The sequence below is a fragment of the Sparus aurata genome, chromosome 3 (genome assembly GCF_900880675.1).
Source record: "Sparus aurata chromosome 3, fSpaAur1.1, whole genome shotgun sequence".
NCBI classification, from domain to species: domain Eukaryota; kingdom Metazoa; phylum Chordata; class Actinopteri; order Spariformes; family Sparidae; genus Sparus; species Sparus aurata.
Window position 1 is genome coordinate 29,584,832 of NC_044189.1, and position 22,942 is coordinate 29,607,773.

General features: G+C 36.9%; 1 protein-coding gene across 15 annotated transcripts in view; it reads right to left on the reverse strand.

The window, feature by feature from the left end:
* Window positions 1–539: 539 nt before the first annotated feature.
* The window catches only part of thrb (thyroid hormone receptor beta), a 161,225-nt gene continuing 138,822 nt past the window's right edge, over window positions 540–22,942 (reverse strand). For 11 of the 15 annotated variants that reach the window (XM_030412036.1, XM_030412035.1, XM_030412039.1 and 8 more), the window contains 7 exons: window positions 14,612–14,712; window positions 14,379–14,526; window positions 13,042–13,247; window positions 11,895–11,981; window positions 11,375–11,521; window positions 9,910–10,168; window positions 540–7,933 (listed from right to left, as the gene is read on the reverse strand). In XM_030412036.1, coding sequence (XP_030267896.1) covers window positions 7,692–7,933; window positions 9,910–10,168; window positions 11,375–11,521; window positions 11,895–11,981; window positions 13,042–13,247; window positions 14,379–14,526; window positions 14,612–14,712 — 1,190 coding nt within the window. In that variant the 3' untranslated portion in view covers window positions 540–7,691. Of the gene's footprint in view, window positions 7,934–9,909; window positions 10,169–11,374; window positions 11,522–11,894; window positions 11,982–13,041; window positions 13,248–14,378; window positions 14,527–14,611; window positions 14,713–15,607; window positions 21,023–22,942 lie in introns of those variants that run through there. The other 4 variants (XM_030412040.1, XM_030412041.1, XM_030412026.1 and 1 more) reach the window with 3 other exon arrangements.

Here is a 22,942-nt window from a genome sequence, read left to right on the forward strand (position 1 = left end):
TTTGGGCCAGAGCCATATTAGGTCAGGCAGCACTGAGACCCGCGTGACTCTTTATGTGGATGACCTCCGGTGGTCTCCATTCCCGTCATGCTAGAATAATATAAATTCCTTCGGGGGCATCTCGGGCTATACCATAAACTGGAGAAAGAGTGAGTTCATGCCCTTAACAGACCAATTCACTTACGACTTCCTGACAAAATTGCCTTTTAGAGTGACGAATGAGTATTTCAGCTATTTAGAGCTTAAACTGACGAAAAGCCCTCGGCATCTCTTCAAATTTTACTTACAGAATCTATAGAAAAACTCAAAACAAGTGTTGAGTCTTGGAGAATACTGCCCCTGTCTATGATCGGTTGGGTAAATGCAATCAATATATATAATAGTATGTCATTTAAAAAAAATGCCCTGATAGTCTACTGGGCATCCAAGGCCATGACAAAAAGGTAATTTAGCACTTTAAAATTAATGTCATTTGTAAGCTATTCAAGAACAATTGACTGAATATTAAATTGTAACAAAAATAAAAACACAAAGCCAACTTCTCTCAAAACCATCTTTATTTTCAAGAGCCAATTCACAGTAGCTGCAATCATCATCAATCATGAGCTTAAGATCCTTTTCACTTGGACTCCTCCACGCTCATGTCAAAGCACTTTCCAGAGCTGGACAATGGATTACTGGATAATGTTTCCAGTAAAATGCAGAGTGCAAGGCAGCATCTCATTTTGACACTTAATCTCCCTTTCTGTCTGTGACGGTTTTCCAGTATGTGTTGAACAGATGATCTGAACAAGAAGACACTCAAACACACAAGGAGAAAAATCTGTGTTGACGGTGGATGACTTTTTCTCTGACGCTGGTTATACTTTGACCAAGAAGTTGTCCTTACATGTGTTCATGTGTAGCTATGCTGCTTTGTACTGACAGTGAGGTCCAGCTACAGTAATATTTTTTTTACATTTTTAATGTAGATCTAATGCACTAATTGAAGTGTCTTTTTATGATTCATTATGTCTTGCTGATTGTTTTTTTGAAGACATGGAAATGGATTTGAGAGCTCTTGCTCTACTGTACTGTATTTTTTAAACTATGCGAAACAATATAATGTTCATATTATGCTAATAACATCCGTAAAAAAAATCTGCAGTCTGAAAATATACATCCTTTTTTCCTTTGTACTGTAAAATAGCTTTTCTATGGTGCCACTCTTGTTATTGGTTTTTAACTGAGTAACCTTAAGAGTAACAACTCGTGGGAGAGATAACAGCGTACTGGCACCTCTTCAGGAACAGTAAACATTTACTTAAACACCAGTCAGCATTGACTATGTTTACATGCACCAACAACTCTGTGCATATAATATTTCAAGTAATTATGGTCGTGGTGGGTGAGGTGTAAAAATCCAACATATTCTTACGGCCATCAACACCACTTAGTACATATTCTACAAAAAAACAAACATTAGTTTCATAGACGTTTTGCAATGGTTACGTGAATTTGCATTTTGATCTGGTCCAAAATTATTTTTTTGTTTTTACTTTAATTCTTTGTATAATATGTGTATTATGTTGCAGAGATATATATAGAAGTTAGCATGCTAACCAGCTAGCCCCTATCCACGTTGTGCCTTAAGAGGTGATACTCTCACAACATCCACATCTCAGTCTGGGCAGAGCTAGCTGCATGGATAACTGAGCTTTGCTATTAGCTAATGGTAGCTAAAGTTAGCAGCACTTATCAGTTACTTGGATGATATGCCCCCTATTTTGGAAAATGAATTTTGTAGTGGGCCAATTCTTACCCCTCTAACAATGAGTCAAATTACTTATTGTAATATGAAGGATCACTTGCAGTGATTAAGCATTTTAGTCTCTCTTTAGGTAACTGTTTTGGTTTTATAGCCTACAAATTTACTGTTTATGTTCTATCTCATCATTATTTTATAATCTATTCCCATCGATTACTTAACTAGGTAGCTGTTTTCAACATCCATAAAGCTTGGATAAACCAACTATAGCTAACTCCTCTTCCTCAAACAGTACACAAAGTGTGCAGCTAGCTGGTGAGCATCATCTAGCACAAACAGTAGCAGCTAAAAAGCAAGATATTTCTCTCAGAAGTTGCTGATGACCAAGACAGAGACTAAAGGAGAGTGGATATTAGATTTACATTCATCAGGTCACCACCAACACCACTCACAAATAATGCTAGGTCCAGATCTGCAGTTGTGTAAACGGGCAGTAGCCTAGTTTGCTAACATGTTAACCATATCAACTTTTTAAGGCCATACTTCGCTAAATCAGTGTGATTTTCTGCTTGGTATGAAGCGCTGCCGTCAAATGGCAAACTAACACCGATTAATGCAGCTTTGAGGTTAGTGTGAACAATTTTGTTAAGGGTGGGATCGGATTTTCGTTTTTGCACCACATTTATAAGAATCATTTATAAATATTTAATATTAAAGTGAAATGTCATGATTAAAGGACACTCCTGTTATGTGGTTTATAACCTGATTATGAATGGAAGTCAGACTTTATAAGTTTTAATTTTCTTTTACACATAATGTAGTACAGAAAACTTTGAGAAAACTTTTGAACTGTACGCTTTGTTATCTCTGTCAAGTAGGATTTGTGACTCTCCTGAAAGAACATTAGCACTGAAAATTCATACTTAGACTTTCAGAAAACCAGGGCTGGCTGCAAAAAGAGACATGATGTACCCAACTGAGACGAACTTTGACTTAAAACTAACTATAAGTCACTTTTGACTGAAAATTATTCAGCTTCACAATCCTACACAAATTTACTCTTGATGATCTATAAACATAGATTAAGACTTTGTTGTCTATCTTAATTTCATGCAGCTGAGCAGGAATTGGGAGCTACTGGTCCTGCTAATCCTTAGGTCAACACGCACCTTCAGCCTTAGTTCCTCTCTGCAAGTTTACTAGAGGAGACAGATGGACTATTCTGCAAACCTTTATTTGCAAAAGCTAAAGGAAAGCTGTTGAAAGCAATGGAAAGATGTTAAAGATATTGTGCTGAATATACCCTGTGGTGTGTTGGGGGATATACAGTGGAGAAGTTAATGGGGTAGACTGTGATCACTAATGGCAATAAATGTTTAATATAAAAGTGGTCACCTAATACAATTCGTACCCAGCTCTCTTTTTAGTTCATTGTTTTACTTTTAACTATACAGTAGTAGTTTAATGTACAGTTAAGTGTCCCCACTCTTATCAGTACCCACTGTATGCTACCTGTCAAGCGCCCAACACCCAACTGAAAAATTACTAACTAGCTGGTGAAGAAAACTGAACATCTAGCAGACAAAGTCAAGGTTGTGTGTCCATCTGCTTGTTATGGTGGTGTGCCCTTTAGTGGCAAAAAAATAAAAATAAATTAAATCTTTGAAATGATTAAATTCTTATTTTGTGCAGGTTTCTCAGCTCTCACTATGGCCCTTTACCTGTGCAGGAACCCAGGAATATTTTCAGGAACTCTGGTATTCCAGGAACATTACTTGAATTTCCATCCTAGGAATATAGTTCCAGTTTGTGTTAACGCCATCTAAAAAGTTCCCTATTCCTGAGGTAGCACGTATTAATAATCCAGCCTATCAGGATGGAGTTAAAGTACTGATGTCACTGTCTGGTTAAACAAAAGCCTCCAAACTGTTACAGCACATATATAGCTGTCGGCAAGCAAGCATGGTCACTGGGGCTTAGCCTGGGAACTTCTTTCAGTGTTTTTGATGTTTAACAAAGTAATGCAGCCGAATTCCTGAGACTAGTCTAAAACTGTATAAAAAATTCAAAAAAGAGGTAAGAGAGTTAGCCTTTAATGTGGTCCTGTACTAAGGTAGAACATCAAACAGTCATGTAGCTGTAAATCACAAAAGACAACCAGATGGTAGTGTCATCATCTTATTGTACTTTTAATGCTCTTCAGGTCTAATTAGCTAATTTAATTAGCTGGTCTAATCTTGAATGAAAACACAAACGCACCAAAGTGACTTTTAGGTCCTTGTTTAGTTCCTGAGTTAAGTTCCTAGGACTATTTGGTTGAAAAGGGCCAAGGACAAGTCTGAGAGCAGAAGTAAAAGTGGCCAAACTTGTTTGTTAGTTCATTCATATTTGTGCAGCCAGCCCATGGTTGTTGATAGTTGACAGAATTCCTTTTCCATTTTTTGTTGTTCTTGTTGTTGCCTGTGTCAACTGATGTTTACACATCATTTTAGGTCACTTTATTTATCAAGCAGAAGTTGGTACTAACTTGTGGGAGATCATTTTGATTTTTACTGTGTGTTTTCTACCAGGACTACTCATCAACTGGTTTATTAATGGCACCAGGCAGCCTCAGTCACAAGGTATCAACAATTTTACATGGCAACGACCTCAACAGGACTATGGACAACAGGGGTGCATGTAAACGTGGCCAATGTTACTTTTCCAAATGGCTCTAGCTCAGCACGACCCGGCCTGTCAACCTGGCCGTCTGAGCCTGGGTGCCCATACCCCCATCAATTCTCTCCCTCTGATTGTCTGTGCATTTATTTTTGAGTCTGTACAGTTTTGTGAGGTGTGTGTGTGAGGTCCGGGTCATTCAAACACTGCAGCAAGTCTATTGCTTTGATAAAAGGCATCACTTCACAGAAAAGAGAAAAAAACACAAGCTGCTTTGAGGAGTAGTGTGAAGCTTGTAAAAGCGAGATATACAAAGCAAATGTTTGTCACATTGCAAATGACAATACCATAGAGAGGCTTTTAGAACGACAACAGAAAGAGAACATAGCGTCTAAAATATAAGAAAGGAAAGGGCGCTACGTTTTCACAATCTCACCAGCTTTCTCAGTGTACCTTGCTGATAGATGATGAATCATACTGTGTCTGGGTCTCCACATCCCACCAGTTGGTCACAGTGGTGGGGTCTGACCCATATCTTATCCAGGCACATGCATATATGCATTTATGTGCATGTGTACAGTTAGCGTACAGGTATACTGTATGTACTGTATATGTGCATGTTTGTGTGTTAGTGTCTATGCATGCCATCATAAGAGGGTGGTGGGCTGTTATACAAACAGACAATGTTCCTATCTGCATGTTAATAACAATACAGTTGAATCACCAATTTCCCCAACCCACCGTAGCACCATGATGTCACTGTTTTAACATACAGTCTCCCATTTTCAGAGAGTTGTAAAAAAAAAAAAACCCAAACACAATGTTTGTGGGACTAGTGCTGCAACAAATCCGAGATGAACATTTCAAACTCATAAAGGTTGTATTGTAGAAGCTGCTAATGTGGACTAACACAAGAGTCAGGGACTCAGTGTGAGTGGCATGCACTAACTTGCATAACCAGTCAAGTCTTGGTATCGCTATGAAAGCCCAGCAGGGATTCAATAAGGAGGGCATCATTCACTTGGTTTTGGCACAGCATGTGGCATTAATACACAAAAACAAGTACTTTATGATTGTCTTTTCCTGACATCAGTGTCATTATGTGCTTTAGTTTGTCCTGACTAGTCTCTGGCAATTTTGGACAAGCTCGTTTTCATGCTACTGTTGCGTTCCTTTCAATGCTGGAAATCTGAATTACTAGCAGGTAGGTTGGAAGTACAACCTTTGTGTGTTTCTGTGGTCCATTTTGTAAAAAGAAACATGAACACAAGGAAGATTTTCTCTGCGAAGAAAGTTTTTTTTTTTTTTTATGCAGCTAACCAAACAATTCCAAGTGCTGGCTTATAAATAACACATTTATTAGGGGCTGCAACACTTTTTTTTTGTTATCGATCAATCAGCTGTTTATTTTCTTGGTTAATCAGTTAATTGCTTGTTTTATTAAACTGCATTTTTTAGTAATTTTGTCTGACCAGTCATTCAGAATCTAAAGATATTCAATAAACTATCAAATAAGACATAAATGAATGCCAATCATTTAATTTACTTACTTTATTTTTTTTTTTTATATAAAAAGCTCTAAACAATCAGTTTAATTAGAGGTATTAGAGGTTGGTGAGAAGCTCTATTAACCATGAAGTTTTGGTGAAAAATATTACACACATATTAAATCTGTGAATCATTAGACATATAATATGGCCTCCTTCTCTTTTCTTTTTCATCTCTGGCAAACATAAACACTCACTAGAATACGATGAAAGCCCTTTATCTCCTTCCAAATGCACACACTCCTCAACTTAGCATTGTTAATATTCAAGAAGCAGCCCTTTGAAACTTAAGAGTTTGTTAGCCTAATGTGTCATACGCTTCCTGTAGTTTTACTACGAGTGTGTCACTTCTTGGACAGTCTAGATTTGGAATTCTTAGTGGATCGCACCTAAACTGTAATGTGGACTTGATCATTTTAGAACTTGAGGAAATCTTGTGATTAAATTAACAGATATTATAATGGAGTTTGGTTTGATGTTCTGCAATGTGCTTTTTTCTTCAATAAATACAGAGTTTCTTGCATATTTCAGACTTCATTATCAGATAAACATTCTTTACATTCACTTGGATGCTTATGTCGAAAGTGGTTAAAACTCAACTTTTTTTTTTTAATGTCACTCCCTTTCATTTTGTGGATAAAATATGTTTGTATTTCTTCTGCTATGGCCATTGTATGCTGTTCTAATCAACCTGCTAATCTTTCCATGGTATTAAACAATGTTTGCTAGGTAGTTAGCTCAGCACAGAAGAAGCAGTCAGTGTTCCTTTATATTTCAAAACTGTTTAGCTACTTAACACAAAAGGCAGAATTATGCTCATAAATTACTGAAAAACAAACTTGGATGTTGAGGATTTACAATGAGCTTTCAGTACTTTGCTCAGTGTTAAGAATGTATATCACCATGCGGATATGATGTCAAGTAAAGCTTTTCAGAAAGGTGATGTTGCAAATCTTGCAACACAGTTTCTTACGCAAAATTCTGCTTTGAGATTTTCTTATAAATTCAGATTTTTCCATTATCTCTGGAACGCAGCACTACTACATTGTGATGTGTGGCTACCATGATACTTACAAAGTCTTGTGAGCTTCTGTCCATTACAATAAGAGTTGCTGTTAGAGGGTCAGGTCACAGTATGATGGTAAGAAACTGAACTGTTCAGACACTGACCAGATAGATGACTTGACTAGATGACAGTTAATATTAACAAACTAATGGGTCCAGTAAAGTCGAGCAGGTGGGAGAAAGGCTAACGGATCACTAACAATGTCTTGTTTTGTGTATCAGGTGAGCAGCCATTTTGAGTTTTTGAACATAAAGGAAGGAAAATACAACATTTGCATGGTTTCCAATGAATGAACAAATGTTGATAAAATCACCATTATGACAACTGTACAATCATCAACACACAAAAAAGAAAAAACGTCTATATTAAAATCCGAGGTGAGAGGTTATATCCACAACAATAACAACAAAACAAAACAAAACATAAAAAAAAAAAAAGAGAACAAAATACTATTCACATGTACCCGCACTGTAAGGAATGGTTCCATCCAAACTAGACCAGAGAGCTACTCCTAAACTATGGAATGAAGTGACACTCAGTAGTGCTAATAGAAAGTTCATTGTGACGGGCCTTCTGCTGGTTGCACCCCTGAGACCACCAGGGTTCCCAGGCGCTGACGTATGCGCACACATACATGCACGCAAACATACACACATACATTAAAATCCGTTGGTCAGTCCTCGAAGACCTCTAGGAAGAGAGGAGGGAATAACTCGGTGGGACACTCCACTTTCATGTGGAGGAATCGGCTGGCGTGGCAGGCACCGATCATCCGCAGGTCCGTCACCTTCATTAGCAGCTTGGGCCAGAAATGTGCCACTTTGTGTTTGCGGTAATTGATGTAATGTTCAAAGGCCAGCAGAAACTCCTCTTGGCAGCGTTCAATTCGCTCAACACTACTCAGGCCCGACCGATCTGATAACAAGAAGACATTGACAATGTTAATAGTTAGTGTACTGCAGGACTACTACACTAGTATAAACAGTACTACACTATTTATAATAAATGAAAGGAAAACTATCATTTATTAGAAATTGTGTTGTCTTTTCATAGCTCAGATGAATAATTATTCAATCAACTGCTGAAATCTCTGAACATAGTAGGACAAGTTTGAACCAGGAGCTAAATCTGTAAATTATAATTATATAATATATATAATTTTGCAGTTCCCTTTTCGTTTTCCTTTTTCAAATTACTTGAACTAAACTGGTGGTTTCTTTACAACCTGTCTGATTGACTGGAAGCTGGTACTTGTTGAGTAATCATAACTAGTGGAACTGATGGCCAGAGCAACAGATAAACCTAACTGGTTGTAAAAAAACATTTCTTATAAAGGTGAATGGTTAAATTATTTACCAAGCAGTCCATTTCAAACATCTATCTTTGTTTAATCAATGTCTTCCTGCTTCATGTATTCTACTTAACATAGTTGTGAATGTGAGATGTGGGATTATCAACATTTCAGGTGGGCAAAATTTCACTCATCCTTCAACTAAAGTGGCTTATTGTCTGATCTCACTGTGAGCCTGACATCAAATATGATGATATATGGTGATTACAATGTTATATGTGATAGTAATGACTGCCACAACTATAAAAAGTTAGAACAAACCACAATTACCTTAAAAATGCCTGATGCTTTTCAGAATTTCCAACTTAATTGAATTCATATGAAAGTAAAGTTGTTCTCAAAGTACCTCTTCTGATACCATGGCAACAATAAAAAAATAATAAAAAAAACTTAACTAACTTGTTTCTTTTTTAATTAACAATTTGAACAAAGTGCTGGTGCAGAACATGTCACTGACCACATACCAATATTTTTTAAATTAATGTTGACATATGTGCGAAAATCAGATTTAAGAACTGTTTTATTTATAGATTTTGTACTTTTGATTCTATTGAATACATGCATGTAAACGTGGAATTGGAAAATTATTTAGGTATCGATACTTTTGATACTTTTGACAACCTTATATGAATGCAATCTGTGGTTACAATCACTGGGTGTCTCTCAAGTGAATCCACAATGAGCTTTTGTTTCAACAGAAGAAAAAACTGCAGGAAAGGAAATTGTACTAAATTTTTTCTTAGCTGAAACATAGGATCAAATAAATGCTGCAACGTGTCCTTAATTATTAGTTCATTAGGTGAGCCAGCAATAATTATGTGAGTGCACTATGTTAGCTAATAAATAACTCGGTTTGTTATTTAGATGAATATATGTGGTGACATGTAAATATTTATTAAACTGAATCAAGCTTTTCTGGTAGTTAACCTTAGATATCAATAGCATCAACCTTTAAATTTAGAAATATTGCTTTCAACCTTCTAATCTTGAAAAAATATATTGATTAAACCCCAGTGGCCACTGTAAGTGTGTCACATGACAAGACAGATGGGCAGGCAATCCCCATATCATGACTGCATATACAAAACACAGCAGAACATTATTGATCTTCAATGAGATACAGAGCGTCACACAGAGAAATGGCAGTGGAGCCAAAACTAAGCTAGCTGGACAAAGCTCCTCAGAACAATTATGGTGATTAATTGACTGACCTGTAGTGTTTTTTTTTTTTTTATGGATTTCATGTCAGAAAAATACTGTTCATACAGTCTGTGCAAGAGCGAATAAAGCTAACAGCGCTTTTGAGACAGCGGGACAAGTGACCTTTATGATTTAAGAATGAGTCTGAAATTTTGGTTCTTTTATTTTTGTTCTTGGTCTCCAAAAATGTACAATTTTAGCATTTTTAATTCAATGCTAGCCTCCTAGAAGAAAAACCAGATGGCAAACAAATGACATGCAGTAATGCAACAAATACATTACTGCGCTAAAATAAGACAGAAAGCCTCTTGGGATGAGAGTCCGGAAGGCAGGTGCTTACCGGATGAAAGTAGGATGACAGCCTGTAGAAGAGCCACCTCAGAGTCATCCAAGTTAAAGGATGACAGCGACACACCAAGATCAAAGATGGCATCTGAGACTACACCCAAGCCTCCGTTCTTAAGCTGACCCCGTGTGACTGCCATCTCACCGTTTAGCGTGAGTGTCTCGCTCTCGGGATCATAGCGAACAGCAGCTCGCAGTGACATGATCTCCATGCAGCAACCTTTCAACAGGATGATCTGGTCTTCACAAGGCAGCTGATTAGAAGGAGGAAGAGATACATTTCGTAAGCCGAAGAATAGCCATGACATGCACAACTCTTTTCTATTTAAAACAACTGATTTAAATACGACTCAAACAAGGGGATAACAACAACTTTAAACCTTTCAATGTTAAAATCACCAGTAAATTGTATGTCTACTCTGAAAACTAGCATAAATAAGCAGCTAGTTGTTTGCTAGCTAACTAATAGTATATATCAAGTTAGCTGACCTAATAGATGAGTTTTTAATGAGTTAGTGTAAGTGGACTGTCTCTTTTCTACAGCTTCTTATATTTATAATTTGGAGCAACTATATCTAGTAAAATAATATTTGTATCTGAATATAAAATCAAGCTCATAAATTAGCTCCAGAAGACATTACTATCTTTTTTTTTTTTTTTTTTCTAAGTATTTTTTTGGCCTTTCATGGCTTTATTGATAGTTCAGCTGAAGAGGTGACAGGAAATAGGATGAGAGAGAGAGGGGGAGTGACACGCAGCAAAGGGACCCGGGCTGGGAGTTGAACCTGGGTCCGCTGCAGCGAGGACAAAGCCTCTGTACATTGGACACCCGCTCTACCAACTGAGCTAAACGGCGCCCCGACATTACTATCTTTTTGAGTTGAGTTTTGGAGGTTTTACACATATGTAACTTTCTTAGGATTTTCTTGAACTGTGTAGTTTGGCACTAATTATATGTGAAATTGATAGAGACATTAAGTGTTCAATTCTATCATATTCTAGTTAATTAATGCTAATTAATGGATAAGCTGAACATAAAATAAATATTTTATTTTGTAATGTATTGTGATATGACAGTAAATACCAATTTTTTACATAAATGCATAACATTAAGATACATTTGTACAACAGATCCCTTAAATGTTTGTATTAAAAAAATATAATACGTGTTGACAAAACTATGTAATGGTGACACTGTTTCTAAATGACCTCAAACATATCTTAGTGTATTTGTAGAGCTATTCCATGTTACTTATCAGCACACAGTTATGCCGTTGCTGATGTGTCTTTGACAAGCTAATATCTGCCAAGTATATTGTTTGCTTTACTGTAAATCTACTGTAATATCATTGCAGTTTCTAATAAACAAACAGGTGTACGACCTCCACTGCGGCCCATCCAGGGAGCATCAAGACCTCTCTACATTTTATATAACTTGTCAAATAAGCAGCTCCACTTGCCTCACAAAACATAGGCAGTTTTTTGGCAAAGTCCACCACTCGGGTTATGGCAGGGGTGATAATTTTTGTAAACTGACTGAAGGCTTCTATATCCACTTTGTTTCCTTCAGGGGGATTGACCATGGATGCTTGACCAATTTCCTCAGGCTGAAACAACAAGGGGAAAAGGTCAGTGTCTGAACAGTCTCAATGCTGAACAAAAATAAAAAAGCAAGCTGAAACTTCTCTATTATTAAAAACAATCTTGAAAAAAGTTCATAGGTAAGATGAGAAGTGTAAAGCATAAATGGTCAAATACAAAAATGGAAGAATTTAAAGGTGTGAAGTGTTTACTTTTGATTTAGTTGGCAATGTGATGTAAATTTCTAGAAATAGAGATTCATTACTAAAGAATGCATATGTATAATTTATATAATAAATGTGTAATGCATGTGATTACTATAAATTAATATATTCTGTATCATCAACATTGATATTGGAGATGTTACTATGACAAATGTTTCTGTCTGCAGTGTCTTACCTTAGTTTCCTTCACCCCCGCTGCACTCTGGTCAGAAGTATAGAATAAATTACATGTTATTTCATTAAGAAGCATAGCTTCCTCGACCTGTTGGATAATCAACAGGAATCGTGAAGTTTCAATGAAGAACCCATGTCAAGCCAACTAAAAAGAAAACAAGTTAAACTGAGGACAGATGAAAGAGTGCAGATAGAAAACAGAAATCAAAGATGGGTTTCTATGGCAAGAGTCAGGCTCAGGACCACAACCTCATAGGTCCTCAGAAACACTCCGACAGCCATCAATGAAACCAAAATGTATTATTTTAGTGGAAATAACAGACGACTGTACGGCCAGTATCGGAAAAAAAATTCTATTACATTTCCTAAAGGCGTGAACACTACTTTACAGCACTGTTTGGCTAGATACCGCCAGATAATGTGATGAAAGCCATAAGTAGTGAAATAGATTCCGCTGTATTCCGTTAAATTGACTTTCTCAAATTAAACAAATGTCCTTTCTCGGTCCTCTCAAAAGTATGCCACAAAATTCCACAACAAATGAGAACCTTAAACAAAAACAAATCTACTCTTCTGTCCCACCCGTTAAAAAAAACCTGTCAGTTTAATTTCACGCAAGTGTCAAGTGTTCATTCGGATCGTGCCATAGAAACCCAAGATAAAGTCAACAGTTGAGACAGACGTTCAATCTGGACAGAGCAATTACACTTTACAGAAAAGAATAACAAAATTAGTCAGAAAGTGAGGTGGGAAATCAAATGCTACAAACAGAAAGAGAGAAGAATGAAACAGCACGAAAAAAGCAAGTTATTAGTATTAGTCATTTAGGATCATTGCTTGGAAAGACATAAAAAAGACAAGAACATGTTCCAATATAAATTAGTGCTGCTGCCTTGAGGAACACACTTTTCTCCATCGTCCAGCTAATTCTCTCCACTCTACAAGGAGATACAAAAAACACATGGACATATTAACACAGGGAACAGTGGAAAAGTGGTTGTGTCGGAGGCACAGGTGGAGGACACAGAGGGAATGATATGGAAAGGGTCTGTGAGGGCTTGGGTGGGGTGGGGGGGGTGTAGTGGATAAGGCAGGGTAATCAATACAATTAAAGGCTGTGGTAGGGAGGGAGGAGGGGGATATCTCACCAGGAACTTCCGCTTCTGCTTCCAGTGGTTGCCCTGGGCGTTTGTGGCCATATGGGCCTCGGTCACCATACGGATGAGTTCCCACTCCTCCTGTGTGGGCTCCAGTCGGTCCCACACTGTCTTCTGCAGTTCCTCCTTCCGACGACGCTCCCGGTTCTCTTCGATTAGCTTCCGCTTGGCCAGCCTCTTACTGTTGTCCAACACCACTGGGGGAGAAGAAGGGGGCAGGGGCAGAGGAAGAAGAAAAAGCAAGACAATGATAGGGACAGGAGGAGGGAGGAGGAGGAGAAGAAGGGAAAAGCATGAAATGATGAATGGTTATGCAGTTGAAACCACAGGGCAATACTGCTGAGGAACTTTTCAAACATGAAAAATTTGGTCAATTTCAGTGATATGTTGTACTCTAGAAGCATAATACTGTAAGTACATTATAAGTACATGAGAGTTACAATCAGTGAATGATACAGTAGACTCATGGATGTATCTTTTTCTAGTTTGGGTTTAAATGGTTACATTTTTGCCTCATAACCCTCATGTTCAGTGTTTGACAGAAACTATACAGGCTTGAGATTCAGTTGAATTAAAAACAGTCCTGACACATGTTGTAAACTTACAGTGATACTCCACCAGAAGTCTATATTTGGAGTGTCAAACACTCACAGCAAGCTTGAAAGGTAGCTGTAAATAACTGAAAGTTGCTTTACTAGTTAAAAGTAACTGGTTGAGTTAATCTAAAAAAAGATTCCAATGTCTACATTATGAAGCATCAAAATGTCCATAAAAATGGATAAAATCAATTCCCAAAGCAAAATCATATCCACACTGTCCATCTGCACTAAGACTGCAACCAGTGACTATTTCCATTATCTATTCATCTGCCAGTTATTTTCTCAATTGATCACTTAATACTTTGAAATAATAATTTACACATGTCTATTGCACCCTCCCAGCATTTCACAGTGTTTTTTATTTTTTGCAAACCTTTGTGATGCAAATGTCAAAAGGCAGCATTTTGATCTCTGATCGCCGGGCAGATAACCCAATTAAAAACATTCAAGGAATACACAAGCAAAACAAGAATCAGACACAAAAAATATCAAAGAAGCAGAAACAACAATATTGAAGCAGGAGAAACAGTAATATTGATGAAGCAGACACAGCAACACAAATAAAGTCGACACAACATGAATAAAGCAGACACGAAAACAAAAATAAAGCCGACACACACATCGATGAAGCAGACACAGCATAAATGAAGCAGTGACTACATAAACGAGGCAGACACAACATAAATGAAGCAGACAAAACATAAAGTCATCGTGGCCTGTACGACTTACGGTCGGTTGCCATCCCCACTGCAATGCACTTCTTGAAGCGACATTCCTGGCACTGGTTCCTGGTAACTTTATCGATGACGCATTTCCCCTCGTACTTACAAGCGTAGGTTGGGTTGAGATTCTTCTGGATTGTCCGCCTGAAGAAACCCTACAGAGGACATGGGCACATGCTCAGAAGAACCTGAAATAAAAACACTGAATATCTGCAATGATCACTGATTTGCTTGTGTTACCTTGCAACCTTCGCAGGTAATGCACCGATAGTGATAGCCTGTGGCTTTGTCCCCGCACACTACACATAGTTCATCCTTGTCCAGGTAACTTGGAATGTACCCTGGAGAGAAGAAAGAAGATGGTACATTTGGGACAAATGATAACTGGATTTGTAGCCTGAACAATTTTTCATGATCACAGTGATTTAATTCACTGTGATCGTTATATATTAACTAAATAATTCACGTTTTCAACTTGATTTTAGTTCATGTTGTTACATTTTATTTAAAAAAAAAATATATATATACATATATATATTTAATTCTTTCCATGTAGGGAAAAGTGAAATTTCCCTGCACAAACAAATGGGGATCAAAGGGAAGGCTAAGAAGCTATATGTACACTGTGTATACAGTTTATCTACTGTTCCTTTGTGTCAATGTGTAACATGTGCGTGACTGGTGACTAAATGCTGTGGCTTTGTGAAGTCACACAGGGCTAATCAAATTTTGGGCTGACATCTAATATTTGATTAGCTCCAACTTCAACGGATCATACAGTTGCTTCTAGTTAACTCACTGACTTAACATCTGGCCGATTTTGGGATTCAGCTTAATGAGTTCAGTACCTTAACCTCTGGCAGACTCGGGGACCAGAGGTCAACGAACTGATCAATAACTTTTTGGGATTTATTAACAAAGCAATGATTTATCTTGCATCAGCCTTCTGTTGCTTCACAACCAATCAATACGGAACCCCCGCCTCAGTAAAACACTGAGCGTCAGATGCAACAAGTCCTGCACGTCACTGCATGACGCCTTAAGTCGCTTATCAGACTTAATACGAAAATCTCAGGCATCAATGATTCATTGAACGAGTCATCACTAATTACCAACAAAACAATGTTATCAATCAGTTCAAAACCATAAATGTCAAGGTGCACTTGTAGCAGTTCTGCTCTGCCAAAAAAACCCTTTCGTTAGAAGATCTAAACAATCACAATGCAGACTCCATACCTTTCTTATGCGTGCCCTGCATCCACTGCAGGTGTGAAAATTCAGGTTTGATCTCAGGGAAATATTCTGGCTGATGATGAAAATGACTAAGAGGGATCTCCATGCTGCAGAACTCACTCTTAAAAACAGGAGGGACACCAGCATATGAACAAGAGTAGTGCTGGCTGGGTTGCCAAGCCTGCTCCATGCAGGGTGGATGGTGCAGCGGCTGGGGTTCATAGTGTCCGTACCCGTGTCCCTCACCTGGGTACATGCAGTGTTCCCCATCGCCCTGCACTGTGTAGCCTCCTACCCCAGTATGAGGCATCTCATACATGTCAGGTATGCAGTAGTTCATCATGTAGAGCCTCAGAAGAGTACTATAAAAAGTTCTGGGTCAAATATGTGGCCTATAAAACTGTCCGACTAGCAGGTTCTTAAAGAAAAAAAAAATCAGGCCCAAGAAAGAGCATCAAAACATTCAAAGGTGAGACTTTCCTGGTCTAAAAAAGTCCCTACTCCACAGAGGTTGACCCTACATGAACAGACATTCGTTTTATCACCAAGTCCACGGACCACAGACTACACCTAGCAACTGCCCCACCCGCCACCACCTGGCCGAATTGGGAAGCAGAGATTTATGACGACGTAGGACGCTAATCTTGCACTCGACAAATCCTTGATGTGGCACATACAGTGGCTATGTCACAGATTAAGTCCTTGTCTGTAGCACCTATAGTAAATACCATCTTTAAGAATCTACCAAGTGGAAAACCACTCTAAAGAAGACAAAGTTCCAAGAAAACGTTAAAAGCCTTTATGACAAACATTCTCACATCAAGTGTAAGACTGAGAAATTCTGTAAACCCTGATTCCTATCCTAACCCTTTAACCTTTAACCTTTTGTGTATTAACCCCCTTGCTTATCCTGTGGGTATTTTAAATAGAATCTGCAAACAAACTCACTAAGGTCATTGCCGTATAATTATTCCTGCCAACTATTTAGTGAATGGTATGACACTAAGAAGATTTGGAGGTGGGTTTTGTGTTTTACACACATAACCTTGACCTTTCACCATTCACCAAGATGGTAATATGTAGTTAATGTATTTATTGAAGATCAGTTGAGCAGTGTGGGAATTACTAATGATGAATAACACTTTTTTTAAAAAGAACAATACCCAAATTATAAAAGCAGCTTTATTTATAATACTGGGCAAATAAATCCAGAGAGTAAACTATATTTTTAATTAGCTTTATTGTGTAAAATGAACATAATAACATGTATATAATCTAAATTGCTGACACTACAATTAATTCAAAGACATTTATTTTTTGTAAAAAAAACATTACAGTTACATTACATTAGTTTAATGACATGACAGTTTTCTTTCCTTCAAAAGACTAAAATACTTATTACTGAAATATGTTCTACCTACAACAGTAACATAAACAACAGTAAATTATTTTTGCAAAATCAATATTGTTTCCCTACAGAAGAAGACACGCGAGCGACACGCTGAGCAACAGGCTGAGCGACACGCTGAGCGACACGCTGAGCGACACATTGCGTGATCTGTTTCAGATAATACACCTATTATCCTGGACACAGGCGGCTATACTCAGCCATATTGATTAGGCTTCCTGTTCAATAAAGATGGGATAAACCTTATGGCTGGATGTGTATCTGTTTGGATTCATTATGCCCTCCTCACAAACATCGCAAGGTTTCTTATTTTCCCTTTAAATGGAACAACCTCTTGTGGTGCTAGAAATGCTATTACTAAGAGCTTATTTATTTACGTGGTTACTTTCACTTTTTACTGAACATATATTTTTCTAATAATTACTCTAATTGTTCTTCAGAGACAAACCATAATGTACAATGGTATACTATTTTCATTTCTGTAAAAAATACACACTTTAAATCATTTTATACAAAGCCCTGTTTAGGTTTAGCTTTGGTGCTATTAAAGATGACACATTCATCAAAAAGGCTACAGTTTCAAAGGTAGTCCATACAGTTCCCTTTGAATTATCCACCGATTCAACTGGAATTAATCAGTCTCTGACTAACTTTAGAAAATACATTGTGAAGAAGTCAGAAGTCAGAAAAGAAAAGAAAAGTAAAAGCAAAAAATATATATAATTAATGAGCCAACAAATTAGAGGCTTTTGAAAATTCTCTATTTCGAGGAGCAAGAGGAACAAAAAATATTATTGCAAACATCTATTAATTTGTCTCAAATCAATAGTGTTTTTTCTATTCAATCAGTTAATTTTTATCAAAGAATTTGAGGCCAATTGCAGTTAGCAAAATAACTTTGATTGTTTTGCAGCTTCAGCGAGATAAAGCAATTAAAACTGAATAGAACTTTTTTTTTCACTTTTGCAGTTGTCTGCAAAGCTTCTTTTCGAGACATTTTATGAAGATTTGATCACGCAGACGCATTTGATCTTCTTAAGATGACCAAATACTAGTAGACCAAACATCTTGTTGGTGAACAAATCAGAGAGGTAGGCCAGAAACATGTAGACATGTGAATGTGTGAACACATGGCACGGTCTGAGGAAAGATGCGTGCAGTTTTGGCTTTAAAATCCCTGCTGCTTGTACTTATCTGAACTCTCTGAATCACAGCCAGTCTGCACGCTCACCTCACCTCTTTTAAAAAAAAAGCATGATCAATACTGCTGGTGTACAGGATTATGAAAAAAAAACAGTTGATCAGGGTTCATATGGACTTTTGACCATGAAGTTGACAGACATTGAATGATTGAATGTCAAAATTTTTGTTTTCTGTTTATGTGTTGGCATTTTAAATTAGGACACATTAAATGACTTTTACATGGCATTGAGGGAACACTTTACCACTGTTGCATGTATCACTTTTATGTTATGTGTTCTGCTGTCTCCGTATTGAATGTCATGTTTGTCTGTAACTTTGTGTGGGATTGTTGCTGTTTTTGTGACTATGGCCTCTCTTGAAAATGTGTCTCAAAGAGAATGCCTTTATAAATAATAGGCTCAATAAAAAAACAAAACAGACATATATGTATAACAAACATATATACATGGTGGTATTACCCAACTCAGCTGTAACACATTACTCCATTTACGGTGTTCAGATTGACATTTCACTCATATGAAAAAGTTTTTTCTTTCACTGTTTTACTCACTGTTCCCCATTACATTGTTTTCCCTTTAAAACTATACATATAAAGAATATATTTATATATATATTTACAAGATCAATTACAATTTCTGAAAGTCAGAAGCTATATATCAATAAATATATATATTGATATATCTTTAGATTTTTTCTATTTTCTAAGAGTTAAAATTGATTTGGTAAACATTGTTTACCTCAGTGATCAACAATGGTTTTCTTTTCATGTAACAAATATTTCGTAGCCAACAAGTTCAACCTCAAGTTAAACAGATAAATGTGATTACATGGATAAGTCATGGCACATCAAACAATAATATCAATACATTGTGCAAAATTACTTTTCACTTTCCAACATAATTTACATCAGGTGCACTATATACAATACCATGTGCACTATAAAGTTCAATTACTTCTCAATCTAATTCTAAATACTGCCTTTTCTATTTTAATTTAATTCTAGTTAACTTTTTTAATCAATTAATAAATCAATATATAATCAAATATATATTATCATATCCCAACTGTGAACACAATGACTATGTATGTCCCTTTATTATATATTTTACTGTGCTGTATTGTGACATGCCCATAAATATATAAAATCAGCATTAGGGCGGGAAGAGAGAAGAACCGCTTCTCGCTGTTAGCGGGGGGAGAGAGAGAGAGAGAGAGAGAGAGAGAGAGAGAGACTCCTCGTCGTTAGCTGGGGGGTGGGATTGGTGCTTTTCTGTTCTATTTAACTTGCTCCTCCGGCGCTCGTGATGGGCTCCCGCAGTTCAGAGTGCTGTTTTCACAATATTAAAAACCCGCCAAATGTGGACAAAAGCAGCCCAAATTTTATTCACCCGCCCAATGTATTTTTTTCCCGCCTGGCGTCAACAAAAGTAGCCCAATTGGGCGGAAAACCGCCCAATCTGGCAACACTGACTGTGGGTGCTGATAATCTTGTAATTGAGTGATTATGTGTCCAGATATAATATGACACCAAAAGTGACTTAAAAATACCGTGAAGTTGAAGTGACAAGTATGATCGTGGAGCGCTGGGTTTGTAATCTCATTAGTTGTGGAGCAACTTGTTTTCCAAGCATTTACTTGCATTTACATAATGTTAACATAACTAGTAATTTTTACATTTTATTACACTAGTGGTCAGATTTACTGCCATTGAGGCTTGTTCACATGTGCTGTCTGTAATGTGCTAATGTCAACACTTTTAACAGTAACAGCTTTATATGAAAATCACTTAGATTAACATACCAAAATCTTCTACCTGTGTAGAAATAAGGAATACTCTTTATAACAGGCTATGATGAAAGCTTAAAAAACCTTAACAAAATAGCCCAATCCCCATTGAGAGGACGGTCTAGCTCCTGATGTGCATGACTGAACTATATTTGATCTCTATGGCAAGCACTGATGACATTTAATAACTGAAGCAAAATGAGAATTTACTCTTACTTTAAACAAAAACAATGCAGTATATGTGTATGCATAAGTAACCCAACTTCAAGAAAGGTATCATGGGTTAGTTAAGTTAAAATCAGTGGCTGAGGGTCATTACAACCCCAGTGTCTTAGTGCACACTATTATGATGGGCCCTAGTGCACACTACTTACTAGTTATGAAGTAAACATACACATACCCACAAACAGTCGTGTTTACTTCATTTTTGGGGACATTACATGGACCTACATTCATTTCCTGAAGACCATAAACATAATCATAAGCACTACTTGCCTAACCCTAACCTTTAACCCTTACCACAAAGCTAATCTTTACTTAACTCTTAAAACAAGTCTTCACCTTTAAATGTATAAATTTAAGTTACTGGGACTTGCGTCTTGTCCTGATATGGAAGACAGGTCCCCAAAATGTGACTATTTATACAGATTTGTCTCCACAACTTACGTTAGTCTCTTTTTCTTGCAAGTCATGTGTTTTCTAAGGTGGCAACCCGAAACTCTCACACGAGTCCATTCTCTGCCCAACACATTGTTGGTGGGCCTTGCTCTCTTCACAGGTGAGCCCCCCATCCCACAGGCCCCAGAGCAACCACACTGCCTGCACTGTCTGTATGTACACTCCTGGTTTTAATGGGGAAACCTAATTTACAGACTTCTTTGCCTCAGTTGCACGTTACTTATTCTGTTGTGCCAGGTAAAACAATTTTTTTGGCCTTTTTGATAGAACACCTGAAGATATGACAGGAAACAGGGAGAGAGAGAGGAGGAGTGACATGCAGCAAAGGGACCCAGGACAGGATTCGAACCCGGGTCCGCTGCAGAGCCTCAGCACATGGGACGCGCACTTTCTCAACATCTCTTATTTAATTTTCACAAAGGCATTCAGGCGTTCCAGTTCAAAGTTTAGAATCTAAGCTCATGTAAAAAACCTCTTAAAATCTGCATTCATCAAAATTTATATTAACGAATGTTTCGTTTTGGATTTGTGCAAACTATGCAAAAACATTACAAAAAGTGCTTTAGAAAAATCCAAGAAAGTCTGAATACAATTTTACAATCAATTTCTTATGAAGGCCTGTTGATTATTGGCTCCTATTGATGATTTGATATTGAATCTTTAATGTGTGTCTGCAACTCAATAATACTTTATAGTTTAATTTGGGCAGTTTTTAAATGCATTGAGATAGCTAACATTTTAAATGTCATTTAATGAAAAGTTGGTGTCTTGAATAGATTTATGGGTTTTTACAATAAAGATACAAATAACATAACGTAACTCCGCAGAGTGTTGGTGTTATCAGAGTAACTGCTTGTCAATGCTGAACTGACATTGGCCTCACAATGTTCCGCAAACAACTTTAAGCCCGATATTGTTGTTCAACTAGACCTTTTTTTTGGCAAGTTCTCAAACTTAATTAGTGATTCATTAAAGACAGGTGCTATGAGAAGGTCAAGCAATTAAGCTGCTACATGTTAACCACAGTCAGTAAGTGCTGCCATTAAATGGAAGATGAACATGTTTTGCTATATGTAGCTCATTATAGCGATTAAGATGCCCATGTAGTATTTGCAGTGGAATGCTGGGTGGCATGCTCATGAGGCTGCCAGACATTTATTAAATTAAAGCCAAAATATGCAATGGGAGATAAAAATTAGAGTAATGGTAAAAATAAGTACGAGAAACAGATATATTAGATAAGACAAATAAAAATATATCAGCATATATCAAATAAATATGATAAACACAAATAACATGGTTTAATTGGCTGGGCAATTTCATAATTTAATATATGTAAAATGAAAATAATTTAATTTGCAGTTAAATAATGACAAACATGTATGGATTTTTTCTGACTCATGTTTTTTTCTTTTTTTTAACTTACTTTAAGATTTAATCAAAAATGCTTAAATATAAAGTATTAAAAAAAAAGAAACATCTTACTGGCTATTTAATGCTCAAATGAAATACTGAATTGCTTCACTTTTTTCTGTTAAACTTGCTGCAGTAATGACTTTATAATAGACATTACCACTGAACATGTTTAGTACATTTTGAAGTTCTGTATCAGCCTTTCAACCATAATTGAATTTCAAATCTCACAAATTAACACATTGTACAAACTGGAATGATCAATGTTTAATTCATATAATCTGGTTCAACAGGCTTACCATGAGATTACTGACTCCATTAATGTAATAAGTGTGAGTGTGTGACAAGTAGATGTAATCAACATGCAACAGCTGGTAAGAGGCAGGCCCTATAGGGCAAATCTGCTTGCAAAGAGGACTTGATACCAGTTTAACTTTTTGATGAGGTGATGTCCTGGTCATGGACTAATCTTGTTTGGAGTTTCTTAAAAGACTCGCGACAAACTGTTAAGCGTTCATCAGACAGAGTTTAACGGCTGTCAATACCGGAACAATCTGTTGTCTGAGTGGACTGCATTAACGCCAATGGTTTTTCCATGTAAGATTTTATGTTTCTATCAGTTTTTTTTTATTTTTTTTTGCTATGTAAGCTTCCAACAAATGTATATTTATTTTCATTGAACATTCTTAGTAAAACAAGTGTAGAATTTCTTAATCTTTTTGTTGCAGTTAGAGACGCATACGCAGTATCTTAAATTTATTTCTAAAAAATGTGCAAGATGCAAATGGCTCTGTGATGAATGGTGTGAATTATTCCTCCTACACATGTATGCATTGCTTATGTTACTTCCC